We start from the raw sequence: 15,958 nt of genomic DNA on the forward strand, positions 1-15,958 counted from the left end.
CGGGGCAGACTGACGCGCTCGACTGGGCGGTTCTGCAGTTTCAGTCTTTCAGACTCAGAGCAAGTACAGCGGCACAGGCGCAGCAACATAAACCAGAGAGAAAACTCTCTGCCGTTTATTCATTATACAAACAAGCCCATAACAAAGAGGTCAAGATGTCTTGATACCGAGTGAAGCGCTGGCGTTCCCAGGCGACTAATCTGGCGTATGTAGTGGAATATTTATTGTATTAGTAACGCTCCTTCATCGAGGGGCTGCTGTTTTTCACTGTACTCCATGGCGCAGAAGGTGCAGAACCCACCTCTGCTGTCTTGTTTTCGGTTAGCAGAACTGCAGCGCATATCTTTGAATCGCAGTGTCTTTATAATGATGACGGTGATGCAGAAAATGCGAACTGTGAAAGAAAGGGGGCAAATAACCACGCTACCCGGAGAATAATAAATACTGCTCTCAATGAAAACAGAGAGGTGGGGTCTAACCGAACCATGGATGGAAAGGAGAATAAACTGAAAACAGCCAGGTTATGGAGAGATGCTGCGCTGCGCTCCAGAAAGCTGAGAAGCAACCTGCGCCAGCTGACCCTCAGTGCCAATAACAACCAGAAGATTACTCTGCCCGAGAACATCAACGAGATAGAGGCTCTAAACCTGGGAAACAACTCTTTACAGGAGCTGCCCGAGGGGCTGGGAGCCGCCCTGATCAACCTGCACATTCTTATATTGAGGAGGAATAAATTCGCCAGCATCCCGCTGCCAGTTTTCGAGCTCGGGCACCTGACGGAGCTGGACCTGAGCCATAATTGCTTAGGTAATTTCTCTGAGGAAATAGGATGCTTGAAAAATCTGAAAAAACTGTGCATCAGCCACAACAAACTGAAAGCTCTGCCATCACAGATAGGAACTTTACAGGCCTTAGAGGAGCTGGATATTAGTTTTAACGAACTCTGCCAATTTCCTCTCTCTTTCGGCCAGCTTAAAAAGCTGCGGACACTGGACGCAGATCACAACAAACTCGCCCAGTTCCCTCAGGAGATTCTGTTACTAAGCGATCTGGAGGAACTGGACTGTTCCGGCAATAAAATAGATTGCTTGCCAACTGGGATAATGACGTTGCAGTCCATAAAAATATTGTGGCTGAGCAGCACTAAAATCTCTGCGTTACCAGAGACCTTCTGTGATTTGAAAAACTTGGAAAGCCTAATGCTGGATAACAATGCTTTGACAGCTTTACCTAAGCCCTTTGGCAAATTGCAAAGACTGAAAATGATTAACATTTCTTCAAACCACTTTGAAGCTTTCCCTCTTGTTATTCTTGAGCTTGTGGGTTTGGAAGAACTATACCTAAGCAGGAACAAACTGTCATTTGTCCCAGAGGAGATAGGCAAGCTCTGTATGCTTGCTAATTTGTGGTTGGACAATAACAAAATAACGTACCTGCCTGACACTATAGTGGAGCTTGGGAAATTAGAGGAGCTGGTGTTACAGGGTAACCAAATTGCCATCCTTCCTGATAACTTTGGGAAACTCTTCAGAGTTAACATATGGAAAATTAAAGACAATCCTCTGATACAGCCGCCCTATGAGGTTTGTATGAAAGGCATCCCCTACATAGCGGCCTATCAGAAAGAACTAGCACATTCCCAGCCTGCAGTAAAGCCAAGGTTAAAATTGGTTCTAATGGGACTAAAGGATGCTGGGAAAACTAAGCTGAGGCAATGCCTCGTTAGTAAGACACAGGATTTTCCTGCAGTGCCTGGAAATAAAGGGATAGACGTGACAAACTGGATTGCAGATGTAGAGCGGAGTCTTACCTTTATTGTTTATGACTTATCGGGGGATAACAGTTACGATTTGATAAAACCGTTTTTTCTTTCACCTGGTGCTTTGTACATACTGGTAGTCAACTTAAAGACATACACGTCTAAACATTTTTATACCTACGTGGGTTATTTCCTGCACCTGCTCAGTGCCAAAGTCCCACACGGTGTGGTGTGCATTGTGGGGACCCACATAGATTTGTGCAATGAGATGGAAATAGAAGAAAAATGCCTGGATATCCACCGCCAAATAGCTATTCAGGAGAAAAGGGACAATAAGTTCTTGGGAGGCCTGGCACACAAGGTGGACCGAGCTCTGGGTCAGGACTATGATGTGAGGACCTCCAGCCCCCATGCTCTCTTTTATGGGGTTTCGGATAAAAACTTGCGGCGCAAGAAAGCTCAGCTGCAGTACCTGCTCAACAACCGGCTTCAGATCCTATCCCCTGTCTTCTGTGTGAGCTGTGCCAAGGACCTCAGAAACACCCAGCGGCTGAAAGAGAAGCTCATGTCAGTGGCCGAGCACCGGGAGATTTTCCCCAACCTTCACCGCGTTCTTCCAAAGTCCTGGCAGATGCTGGAGGAGCTGCATTTCAAGCCCCAGGAGCTTTGGGTATCCTGGTGGGATTCAGCCCGGCTGGGGCTGCAGACAGGTCTGACTGAGGACCGTCTTCAAAGTGCACTGTCTTACCTACATGAGAGTGGCAAGCTCCTGTACTTTGAGGACAGCTTGACTCTCAAAGAATATGTCTTCCACAACCTGTCCAAGCTTATTGATATCCTCAATATCTTCTTTCAGCGGGATGCTACCATGCTGCTGCAGAAGCTGCTGATTGATGACGACATGGACCAGCTGAGAGCTGCACAGCTCCACCACTATGTTGAGGGCTTCCTCTTACATGGCCTCCTGCCCTCCCATGTCATCAAGCTTCTCCTCAAGGTCCACATTAAGACACAGCAGGACCTGCATCTTATCCTGGAGCTGCTGGAAAAGATGGGCCTCTGTTATTGCATTAATAAACTAAAATCAAAGCCCCTCAATGGTGCCACTGTGTGGTACAAGTTTCCTTGGTATGTAAAAAATGAAACGGCCCATGCTGAAGCCTGGATCAATGGGGGCTGCAACATGTCTGGGCACCTTTTTGCAGTAGAGCAGCTCCAAATCGAGTACAACTTCCCATTCCTCTTCCCTCCGGGCCTCTTTGCCAGGTACAGCGTGCAGATCAATGCCCATGTAGTGCAGCGGTCAGATGGAAAGTTTCAAATATTTGCCTACCGGGGGAAAGTGCCTGTGGTGGTTAGTTACCGGCCATCCCAGAGTGACCTGTGGGGAGACACCTTGTCCATCGCCAGCCACGCTTCGTTGCCAAATATCTGGACTGCTTGGCAAGCCATAATTCCTTTAGTGGAAGAACTGAATGTCCTTCTGCAGGAATGGCCAGGACTGTATTACACTGTGCATGTTCTCTGTTCCAAGTGCCTTAAAAGAGGGTCACCTAACCCACACACCTTTCCAGGTAAGTGCTGTTTTAATTAGACAGGTGATTTCTATATTAGTTGTACATGATCTGTCTTCCTAGGTTATAGGAGGAAAGCTGTTTATACTTGTCTGACTTTCACAATGAAAGTCTTTCCATCACTGTTGTGTGTGTGTGAGTGTGAAGGAAGTTTCAAAGACGTGTTGATTATCTGGACTGTTTACTCATTAAATACCCTCAGATTATATCAGAAGCACTAATCCACAGTTGTTTTACAAACAACATACAACATGTTAATTATTATTTTTTGTGTTTATGCAGTTAGTAATTAAAAGAAACAGCAGTTTTAAAAAAGTCGCCTAACCATACCATTCTCTTGACTGTTTAGATCTCTTTCAAAGTAAAATTAGTTCAAATGTTAACTCTGACTTCAATTAAATGAAAGATAAATAGCAGTGCTACAATACCATTAAATAACAAAGAGTAACAACGCGGGACTATTATTGAAGGAAATCTGAATGAATCTTGAATATTTAGTGTTTTTATTACAATTAGGCCTGTAGCATATGCTGATGAGTCTTTATTATTGCCCTACAAAATAGGTGAGGATGGACTAATTTTGATTTACAAAACATGCTTTTAAATAACTTCAGGTACTAAGATGTACTCCATATTACCCCAGCTAGGAGGGTTACTTGTCTGAGGTCTCTGTCCCAGCACCCCAGTGGGCAGCTCTTCCTTGGAGGTGCTACAGCCCTTACAAGCCATTGTTTTTCTCTGTCACAAAAGCAAATAATCAGCTTGGTAGATAGAATTTGACTTCTGTACTGTGGAAATGGATCTCTTAAGGCTGTACATAACTCTAACTTTATTATCAGCTATTTAAAAGATTGTGTTAGGGGAAGACGGTGAATTGCAATCATCAATTCTCTGTTGACAAAACAAAGCAAGCCACGCCTGTCATGGAATTGCCATGTAAAACCTTCCATTGAGCTTAGGTCCCTTTCTCCAGCAATGTCCATCCTGTCTCCTGATTAGTTATACATAGGATGTGCCTCAAACATATCTAGGTCTTTACCTTGCCTTGTTTTACACAGTTGTCTTTATAATAGAGCTGACAGTGAACCAACATAATAGAAAGTAGCAGGTACAAGAAGACAGGTGTATATTTCCCTATGCAGCACTTACTGTACCATAACATTTAACAAAATCGTTTTCAGGTTCATTTGTTGTATTCAGGATTTCCTGCTTTCAGTTTAAAAACCTTTTCAATCCATCTTGAATGTACTTATTCCAGGTTTAATATTTAAAGCTCAGTGAGGATTAATTCATTTTCTGTAGTCTAACCACCTAAATGTATAAAAGGGAATAATCCACAACAATTGTGGGTAACTAAGATTTCTCTTCAGTCAAAACATTTTCATAAAAAGCTGCAAACTTGTAAAAGCTTTGTAAGTGAATATGGCCCATCACAGTATGTGTGTAAACAATTGCCCAGCCCAAGTGCGCAGTGGGTTAAGGCACCGTAGCTTTTGTAGACTTCGGTGATCTCAGCTGGGTTTAACCCAGCCTAGACAAAAGGCTACACTAATTGCTTTGGGGCAGCCAGCCTGCTTCCCTGTGTCTGGAGCATTGGGAAGTGCTAACTTGGCAGGAGAAAAAAATGTTGCCATGGGGACACTGGATTCTGTAATTCCTGCTACAGGTAAGACATGCACCGATGGTTTCAAATACTGGATAGAACTAATAATGCATTTCCCTAGCCAAGTAGAAAGAACACCAGTTAAGGATGGCTGCCTCAAAGTACAAACATTCAGTAGAAAGTATGCCTTGAAATAAATGAACCAGATGTTTTCTTGATGTGTCATCTCAATGCGTAAACTCTTACAAGGTTTCCATTGGAAATCAGTGGTTGCAGATTGTATTATTATTGTTTTACCAGTAGATCTATTTCTGCCACCAGAGCAAATAGATTTGATTTGCCTCATCTTGACCCCTGTTTATAGTGGTAGTGAATTGCCCCTTGGTTTAGGTAATTGTGAATGACTGCAAGTTCAATGTTTAATGAACATTTCAACCAAAAAAAACTGCTTTGCATACAAATTTATTTACACAAATGCATGCAGAATAGGCCCAAATGGTCAGTACAGTATGCTTCTGAATTTGAGCAATATATTCAGCAATTCTAGAGAGTTAACGTTGGTGTGTAAAAAGGAAGTAGGGGATTTGCCCCATACTTGGCATTGCCATACTTCTTTAATAGTACTCCTAAGGCTTTAACCAAGCCTATTTAAAGCAAAAGTACACTGCATTTATGTCACATGTAGAAATAATGTGAGCATGTCTACTGTTATTTAAATGTTTTTACTCTGTAATTTGTTACCTACAAATAAAAACAGTGTCACACTTGCAAGAATGCTTACTTGTATTAATTGCATTTGAATGTTCTACATAGATTTTTGGATTTTCAGTGCAGCATATTGATCTTTTGCAGAAGCTTCCAGGTGTACATAACGCGAATGGCTAGCTAATACTGTTGGCTGCCTTCCATTTGCATTATGTAGCAGCATTCCAATCTGCGCGTGCGTGTGACTAGTATAACTGATAGGCCAGACTGTGTCTCATGACGGCAGCCCCTTTGACGATCGTCCCGGCTTAGTTCACGCCTGCAGAATTCCCCTTGGGTTCCTGTCTGATTCAATGTATATGTCAGAAATGTTTCACTTCCTGTTTAGCATACAGTAAGCTGAAAGTGTACCCATTCCATACCAAAGAACAAATCGAGATGTTTCTTACAGCAGGTCACAGGAGTAGAATGACAGGGAAACAGAAGCACTCTGGCACTATAGTACAATATAAGGGCAGATGCGTTCAGAAATATTCAATTCTGTAGGCAATAAAAAATGAATATTTGACAGTACAAAGTCTAATAGGTGTATACTAAGTGAAGATAGTAGCTTTTTGTCTTAACTACTTCCTTGACTATATTAATTAGGTTACCAGAAAGGCTGAGGACAAATACTGTTAACATAAACTGATTAATTTACTAATAAGTAATACAACATCGATATATAAAAAGGAAAACAACTCTGCATAATTAGGAGGTACGTTTATTGATGCGTTTTAGGAACAGTATAAACCTCGGGTGTGATTTCCAGTTTCTCTGGTTTCTTCGTAGATTGTGGACTATTGGATTTTTTTGATTGATTTATAGTCTCAAATGTTTTATTTAGGAAGTTTAGCAAAAATATGCTGTTGTTCGGGAATAACGCAGGGACTGGGGTTTCTGGTAGACAAAAAACCTTCAAAATCAATGCTGAATCGTGCAGTGCACTTTTAAAAAAAAAAAAATATGAATCAGCAGTTTAACCCTTTGGTTTTTCAAATACAGTGTGCTTTTCGTTTGGTTCCATTACTGACGTACTGTAACAGGGACAAGTCATACCACTGGCTTCTCCGGCGCAGGTGGTAGTTTGCTGGAGAGAGCCTGTGACATGCTGCCGGTGCTCTGAATATCTGACCCTCCCCCTCCAAATGGGCACATCCCGTAGCCCAGGTTTTCAGACCAGTCTGATAAATAGCGCCTCCACTCCAAATGAGCGACTTAAATAGAACAGTACGAGGAAGCTCATTTGGAGAAGCAGAAGTGACAGCTCCAAATGGGCCACCCTGTGTTTTGACTAAAATGTATATGTTTTAACCCACTAAAGCCTGGGTAGGTCATTTGGAGGGGCAGGAAAATGAGCCTGGTAACAGTGATGTTTAGTGGAATGTAGATGCTTCTAACACAGAAGACAAGACTTTGTGTGCAGTTTTAGATTGCAAGGCTAATAGATCACAACATCTTGAGGAAATGTTTATTTATTTAGCAGACTTTCAGTGGTTATAACATATTAGATACAGAATAAGTGCACTTGCAAATACACAATAGGTAGAACAACAATTAAACAAATTACAGGATGCAACAAGTATATAAAGTGCAGTAAATAACAATATAGTAGAGTGCAATTACCTAAGCATACAGTACACCTTAATTACAAACACAAAGAAAGAACAAAGCAAAGCCATTCTTTTACCCACTGAGCACACATTCTTCCGCAGAGTACTGGGTGCATTCAGTGTGTGCTCAAATGCTGCAGTGATCACATTGCACCTGAAAAGACTAAAGTTGTTTCCATTATTATTTTCTTAAAAAAAAAAGTGATTGCTAAACATATTACCCAGCTATAGATGACACTAAAGTAATTCTTAAGTATTTTATTAAAATCAAAATATATAACTGTGTGTATGTTGTGGCAGATACGCAATGTGAAAAATACTGTGATCTTCTAGGGGATGTCTCGTGTCAGTAAATCATGACACCGGTTATATAGAGATAGCGCAATCATTCCAAAACACACAACACCTACTCGCAATATTATCAGAAAATACCAAAGAGGATAACAGGGATTTTTTTTCTGAATGTAATTATTTGTTGTGGTTGTATTTCAGTGACATTTAATCAAATATGTGAGGGTCACTGAAACTGAAAAAAAAAAATTAGGCAACAACAAAATTCGGTCCACTGGTCTCCAGGTTGGTCTTGGTCTGCTGGGCTCCCTCTGAGCTGGTAAAGACACCAAAGTTAAAAATAAGTAAAGCTTTGGAGCAGAGAAATAATTTATTTTTCTTTAAGTAATAAAGGATCCCAGCTGGCACTGTAACTTGTCATTTTATAGCTACAAATTAGCTTTTTTTAAAAAATTTATTTAATAGTTTTGCTTTTTTTGCTGCGTAAAACCTGACATCTACTCTCTTGATTATATTGAGAAATTTTCGCTCAGTTTTTTTTAATTTAAAAATAAACAAATAAATAAATAAACAATCCACAAATTTGAAAAAAAAAAAAAAAAGATTACCTGAAAATCAGAACCCCCACATAGGCCTACATAGTTACTTTCGTCAGTTATATTCTCAGTTGGGGGTCTGTGATTTTTATTGGGTTTGAAAAGGGGTCCAGTAACAAAAAGAGTGAGACCCCCTGATCTAAAACACCCGGTTTAAGTTCACATTTCCTTTTTTTTCAATATTGTCCTAAACGTAATACTGTAATATACACAATGAGGATGGCAAATGATTGTACTTTGCAATGGATTTTTTTTTTCAATGTACATGAATAAATAGATTGAAACACAAATGAATGACTGTACCTTGTCATAGTAGCTCAAATGATAGAGGTGTGTCATGTGATGTCAAAAAAGCGCAATTTATGAAGGCAGCCTGTTTGGAGGGAAGGCTCAGATTTTCAGAACAGCAGCTGTGTTTTTGTTTACAAGGAATCGCAGATGAGGATTGGATTCAAATAAAGTAACATTTTGAAAATAGGCATTTAATGCTATTCATAAAACATGAAAAAAATTGGTTCACATGACTGAATTCAATATACTAACCTCAATACCTGATTGGCTGAGCTGTTGAAAGCAGTATTGTGAAGAAAAGCAGATTTGATATGAACTGTGAACACTGGCTTTTGTAAACTTTGCACATTTTTTTTTTTATTTTATTCACTGACTAAGAATATTGAGCGTTCTACATTATTAGAGTGTCTTTCATTCCAGCAGCAAAATAGAAGAGTATGCAGCGTCTTTACCCAGTTACTGTTTTGAGAACAAAAGGGGCCAGTTTGTTTAGTAACTGAACCAGAAAATAATAACTTTAATTTAAATGATTGGACGAGTTTTCCTCATCTCCACTGCTTTGTTCACACTTTAGCTTTGCTAATAACTCAATAAAGGCTCACAGACATGTGGTTGTTTTGAATGAATGGGTTGCACTACTCTGCTATTCAGTTACGTGCCCATTTGAAGTTGACTCAAGTTGACGGGGTTGATAACTAATCCTGGCTTAATGTGGTCTACAGAGTTACATCACCTCTAATGTGCTTCTCTGTGGTGGTTTTCTGTCTTGGGAGGGCTGATGTTTTCTAAGTTACCAAAGGGAATGGTAGGAATGGAACTCGAGCCCATGTTATAAACCACTACCACCAGCTGTGGTCCTCGTCTTATTTCAGACCTCAGATCTTGTTCAGAAATGGAACGTGGCACTTTGTGTTCGGTACCGTATTTCCAAGTTTTTAAAATTCCTTTTTTGCAGCTTCTGGGATTAACCTTCTTATGTCCGTGTTGCCTTTATCAGCAACATTTAGCTCTCAGTCTTTTCAGTAGTGAGAGTTTCAGCAAGCCTGCGAACAGTGTGATAGAGCAGTGAAGGTAGACTCAATGGTTTATTTGGGTTTATTAATATTGCAACGTCTATCACTGATGTCTTGCTTTTTTTCCCTGCGTTTTGGGGTGGGGTGGGAGAGAAGGGGGAAATTATAAAGGAATTTGGCCAGTACACTAGAAAACTGGTAATTATCATACACTGCGGACAGGACTTCAAGTTATTATTAATTTCTGGGAAGGTGCAGAACAATCCTGAAACACCCTGTAAGCAAATGGTTCAGCTTCAGAGACTGACAGCTGTTTTAATATGGTGTGTAGTGACTATATCAAATGTCCTTCTTTTCTAACTATGCAATATCTGTGCAATACTGTACTTGTATCCTGCATCTGTTTAACTTTTTAAGTTTTGTTTGGTTTTTTGGGGTTTATTCTAATAGGCATGTGCCATGTACCAATATGTAGTCTAGCTCATTGGACCAAACAGCTCCAAGTGGAAAAACTATGCTGTACAGTATTTCTCACCAAACGGTATTTTAAAATGAACGAAGTCCAAAAACCAGGGTTCAATTGTCAACCACCTTCAGTGAATGGCCTGCAAGCATTTTACCATAGAAACGGGACAGATTTTATTTGTTAGGGTTTCAGCAGTCGTTATTTAAGCCTTAAACTGTCCTAAACACTAATCAGAAGGAAAAAGAAACCAGTATACTGAAATTATTATTATTTTAAATCTGGAATCGCCAATTACTTTACCCTCAATTTCTCTCAATTTGGAATGCCCAATTATTCTCACTGCTGCAACCCCCGCACTAGCTCAGGAGAGATGAAGACGTCAGCAGTCCACTTTTTTCGCTCTGCAAACCCGCCGTAAAGCCATTACAGAACTACAGCGTGGGAGGGCCACACAGTTCTGAATTGCACACAAGCAGGTCTGTGGTCCTGGATTTGAACTGGCAATCTCCAAGCTATAGACCTCATCCTGCACTCCTGGCAGAGTGCCTTTACTGGATGCGCCACTCGGAAGCCAGAACTGTTGTTTTTAATGTTATATTAAACACAAGGCCTTCTGAATGACTGAGTACAGTAATACTCCCACTAAATAAGGTCAGTAGAAACTCTGTTAATTCAAACGAGACCCAGGAGTCATGGACTGGCCAAGCCATGGCAATCAAACAGTATTGTGGCTGTTGAAAGATACTCAAAGTAAATTGGGTTGCACATATGCTTTTTCATTTGAATAATAGCAGTTCTGAAACTTTAAAAAAGCTGCCATGTTCCATAAGGTTTTAGAACACCCAAAAGTCACTCCTACAACAAACGTTCGTCTTTTTTGGTTAATCTGAAAGCATGATTCCAAATCGTAGTAGTATTTAGGAAAGCTCTCAGCACAAATTACAGCTTTTTTTAATCTACATCCTACACAGTTCAAGCATATTATATGGTTCCCTTGCAGACAAAATATGCTGCACAAAAATAGATTGTATATGATTGTTTTTTTCTGATTGACTTTGATTTGATAATCCCTACGCAAGGAACTACTGAACATTTCTAGCTGATCTTTTTAAGCTAATGAATAGGTTCATATTAATATGAATTAACGTATCGTTAACTAAAACTGTACAGTATATGTTAGTAAGCTAGTTATTAATAGTATATTTTAAGAAAAAAAAACATGAATGAAGAGTACCACACATTTGCTAGTACTAAGTTCACTTTTTAACTTCAGTTAGTCAGGCATGCTGTAAGATAAACCATTAGGAAACCGAATATTTGGTTTTTGGATCTCAGCCAGACAATGAGGTCAGCAGTGTGTTTCAGCAAATAAGCAAACTGGTTTAAAAAAAATATCTAAAGGAAAAACAAAATAAATCTACACACCTGTGAAAAAGCCACTTCAACTCATGCACACACCCCTGTTTCTATTTTTTTTCAGGATGACACAGCAATATGTTACCATGCATGAGTTGTAGTCTTCTAAAAAGTGCAGTTTTTGGAATACAATGTTGTTTTTACCCGACTTTTGAAATCAGAATAACCCAGTTAAATCATTTTTAGAAATTGTTCAAAATGGTACATGCAAAGTACCGTAAATGTACATTAAATACATGCACATTGGTTTAATTATTAGCAATTCCCACATACGTTTCCACATGGCACTCTCTTTGGATTAATTATGTAAGCAAGCCGTAGTTCGCTCTGCATGGACTGTTTGACATACAGTCCTTTTAAACCCTGATTAATGAGCTTGTTCTGTGGGCTGCTGAAACACTACATATACCAACCAACATTAGAGTGCAGCCTTTCAGAGTTAACACCATCTGTAGTTTGTTAACACCATCTGTAGTAGTTAACACCCCCCCCCCCCCCCCCAACTGGTCTACACCCACACCCGCTGCTATGTTAACATGTTTAGAGTTCGATTAAGCTGGATGAAATTGGGTTTTCTATTCACCCATTATCAGAAAATGTATTTCTACAGCTAAATTACTGTTTAAAAAAAGTTTTATAGGAAAACTGTAACTCCTGCCCATTTATAAATGTACTTAGTGGAAAGTAACTGATAATACAATTAGGGACAAACTGTATTTTAAATCAAAGACACGTTTTCTTGAAAGAAATAAAACACTAATAGTATACAAATAGCTAATAAGCAATGTAGTTGCAGTAAAATTATAGCCCTTTCCTAATAGTTATGTACTGTGAAACAGACTTGGGAAGGGAGGAAATTGCAGACCTGAGGGACTACATTCCCCAGAATGCCATGGGACGAAGCCAGGATGTGGTCCACCTGCCTGTGATTAGCAAGCAGGTATATAATTATGGACAGATAAGGACTCCATCCTGGCTTCCTCCCATGGCATTCTGGGGAATGTAGTCTCTCAGCCCCTCCTGGACTACATTTTCTGTTACAACAGTTATTTTATTCCTATCTGAAAATGTGCATTTGCCTTTGCACTGACTTCAAAGTAAGTTTTGAATAATGAGTTACTTAACTTTACAGTGTACAATAAGCTGCGGCTCTCTGTTATAACCTTTGTTTTTCATAGCTGCTATGATAACCACATAATTAAATGCAGTGAATGGTGGTAAAATATGCAAGTTGTTGTATTATTTCATGACCAGCACCATGATTTATGTTAACAATTCAGTTTCAATGAATAACTGGTGTTGCAGTTATATCAGTAGAAGTAGTCCACGATCTTTGGTGGATTGGAAATGCAGTGGCACTATAATGGAAATGCAATGGTTGGCAATTGGTCGAATGCTACTATAGCCATGTACAAAGTTTTAAAATAATGTTGTATCAAAATAGTGCTGTGGGCCGCTAATGGTGCTGCTAGATTTTCTTCAGGGTAATAAGCTATTACTGGTATTTCTATGCTATCCCACCGATCAATAGCACTTTTTGAACTTTCCTCTAAGTGCAGTGATACTAAGACAGTGGCTGTGCATGGTCTTCCCTACATGTATTTCACTATGTTTTGACCCCCAACCTAATATTTTCATTTCCTAGTGGTGGACAGAAAAGGAAATTGCAGACCGCTGAGTTAATAAAGACGTATGCAAACGCCTACAAACCAGTTCAGTGAATATGAAAAAAGAGTTTTATTTTCAATAGTGCGATAGCTGTGGTACTGACTGTTTTTAAGCATTAAGCAAAATACTCGATAGCTCACCTCCCAGGATTGTGTTACCATTTACAGTAAGGATTTTTTTATATCTGAATTTTTTTTTATAGTTGAATTTGTCTGGAGAAACTATAATCAGCAGGCCAGCCATTAAAGTTTACTGACCTCCACATTTAAATGCCGGACGTCAGACTGTAATTAAATGCTGCAGGGAACACATTACTGTATGCAGATTGGCATTAGTTAAACGTTACACAGTTTAATACTGTTGCTGCTCCATAAATCATTCCACTTTGAAAAGTAACTGCTTCGGTTTATGTCGTGGTGAGGGATCTGGATTAGGAAAGGAAGAAGTAATTCACTTGCTTGACAATGGCTCAAATATATATTTTAATTGGTACACATCTAGTCAGTGGCCTGTTGGTAAACAACAGCAGGCACCATTCAATTTGTCTCTTGATTCAACTTCTATACATTGTGGTTATTTTTTCATCTCTGTGTTAGAGTTATTATATAAGTATAGATGGAGAGAAAAGTCTTAAGCGCTGTGTATCAGAAACAGAATGAACGACTTGCACTAAAGAAGGCAGTAACATAAAAGAATGAGAAACGTAACAAGCCTTGTCCCCTGCCAGCACACTGATTTTGTGGTACATTGCTTTTGGTTTGAGGTATTTTAACTTGTTTGGTATGCAAATTGAAATGTTCTTGAAATGCAAAACTATGGAATTATTTCTTGCATGCTGTCAGTTGGTATCAACATGTAACCATATAATGGGGTTTGTTTGGGTCCTGTACAATAATGTCTGGGTAGAGTACAGAAATGCCATGTGATAGGTGGATCGCTAGAGCAACTTGGAAGTACAGGGATCCATCCTTGAATAAAGTACTTTAAAGTGTAATTGAAACAGCCACATAATGTGCATCATGAGTCAGGACAGTCCTATAAAGACATACAGCAACTAGAGAGATACTTTTACTTGTGTGGCTAGATGCCTAACTAGTAAGTCTTTAACTTGCATTATAACTTCCTTTGGGTGGAAAATAATGGGCTTACTGCAGTAATAGTATTGAAGACAATGATTCATTTTCACTAAATCTTTAGACCTGCAGTCCAATGTTGTCTAGATGGATCCAGTCTGAAATGTTTCCTATATTCTCCTGTACTTATACAAGCTGGTTATGATGCATGTAGCACAACTTGCTCAAGCAGTTTTTTGCTAAAGCTGGTTACATGTTTACATATTCCTTATTGTCACACATTTTACCTTTTATTGTACTTATGACAACAGGCATGGTTGGCTGTTGCCCAGAGCAGTGTCAAAATTCCTGTCAGACCCACTGTATTGTTCTGTAAAACAATATTAGGAAATAAAATCACAATCAAATGGTACAAAATGTGGACACAGTTTTGGACGTAATGGAAAAAGCCAAATAGGTCTCTCATTAGCCTTGTATCAAGACACGTATAAGCAGACTTTTTAACAAGCCAAGAGCTACATTTGGCCAATCCATCACTGCAGACATGAAAAACTGTTTATTCTATGGCCTACTCTGACTAAATGACATCAGGATTGATGTCAGTATCAAAGAAAATTGTGCATCAAAGACTTGTGAACGTGTGTGTGTGTGTGTCTATTTGTGTGTTTAGTACTGTGCTTTGTAATGAAAGAGGTGCACACCTCTTTCACTACAATTGCAATACACATAGCTATGTATTGCAAACTCCTTGTTGTTTTGTGCTTGATCAACAGACCATTGGATTACAAAATAAAAACAAACCATTTTCACCTGTACATTGTTGTCTGTTTGTTATTGGATTCCTGCACCTGCACTTCACCTGCTATACTCATTACCACTTTGCCACACTTACAAACAGACATTTCTTTAACCTGTTGTACTACCAGATATAATGTTTTAACACTGACGTGCATGTTTACTAAAACATGTGTTTCTTTCCAAACTCCACATTTGAATTATTATACTAAATTTATGTGTGGCAGACAAAACTATTTTGTTAGCTTCATGTACGTTAGTAGGTTGATTTAATGGAATTACTTCAGTTCCAATAAAAAATACCCCACAACGTCCGTAGACCCTTGCCCACAAAATCCCATTTTCCACTGTAATGATAAGGCATAGCTTATTTAATTTAAACTTTATGTAATTACTCCTGTTTCATATTTTCATACAGCATTTTAATATTATAGGTCCACTAAACTTGGATATACAATTTAAATGAATGGATATTGTCAACGCTCAACATTACTACATGCTAAAGCTCTTAACAGTGCTACTTACTTGCATACTGTTTCATACCCAGGAACATTAATTTTGAAAGATCGTTGCTCTGAAATCTAGCAAAGTATTAACTTTACTGAAGAATACCATCATATAACCAGCGGATAGTGTCAAAGATTAACACTATTCTTGGATAGGCTTATCTGCGAGAACATTAGGTAGCCTATAGTTAACATTAATAGGGGGTCGGTGTCTCATACTGAAAATGAAAATGGTCATACATGCATATTAATAAGTAAGAGCTTCTATTTTGAGTTACCGTTCCTGTACGAATATACTGTAGCTGTAGATTTATCTTTCCTGGACTTCTTTATAGGACTGCAGTGTTGATTGAGTTAAAATAACAAGCCAGTCAAGTAATCCTGTATCACACAATCATTACTGTTTAGCAGTTACTGTAGTTCCTGTTTTAAAATGAATTCACATTCTTCATGTGAAAAAACTACCACAGAAGCTAACAGAGACAGCCCTGCAGCAGCAGAGACCTGAGGTAATTATTATCCTGACAGCCTATCATGTCACACCCTGAGC

General features: G+C 39.1%; 1 protein-coding gene across 1 annotated transcript in view; it reads left to right on the forward strand.

The window, feature by feature from the left end:
* Positions 1-238: 238 nt before the first annotated feature.
* The window catches only part of LOC121317581 (malignant fibrous histiocytoma-amplified sequence 1 homolog), a 43,149-nt gene continuing 27,429 nt past the window's right edge, over positions 239-15,958 (forward strand). The window contains exon 1 of the mRNA XM_041253675.1: positions 239-3,333. Within this exon, the coding sequence (XP_041109609.1) occupies positions 486-3,333 (2,848 nt within the window). The 5' untranslated portion in view covers positions 239-485. The remainder of the gene's footprint in view (positions 3,334-15,958) is intronic.

The sequence above is a fragment of the Polyodon spathula genome, chromosome 1 (genome assembly GCF_017654505.1).
Source record: "Polyodon spathula isolate WHYD16114869_AA chromosome 1, ASM1765450v1, whole genome shotgun sequence".
NCBI lineage: Eukaryota > Metazoa > Chordata > Actinopteri > Acipenseriformes > Polyodontidae > Polyodon > Polyodon spathula.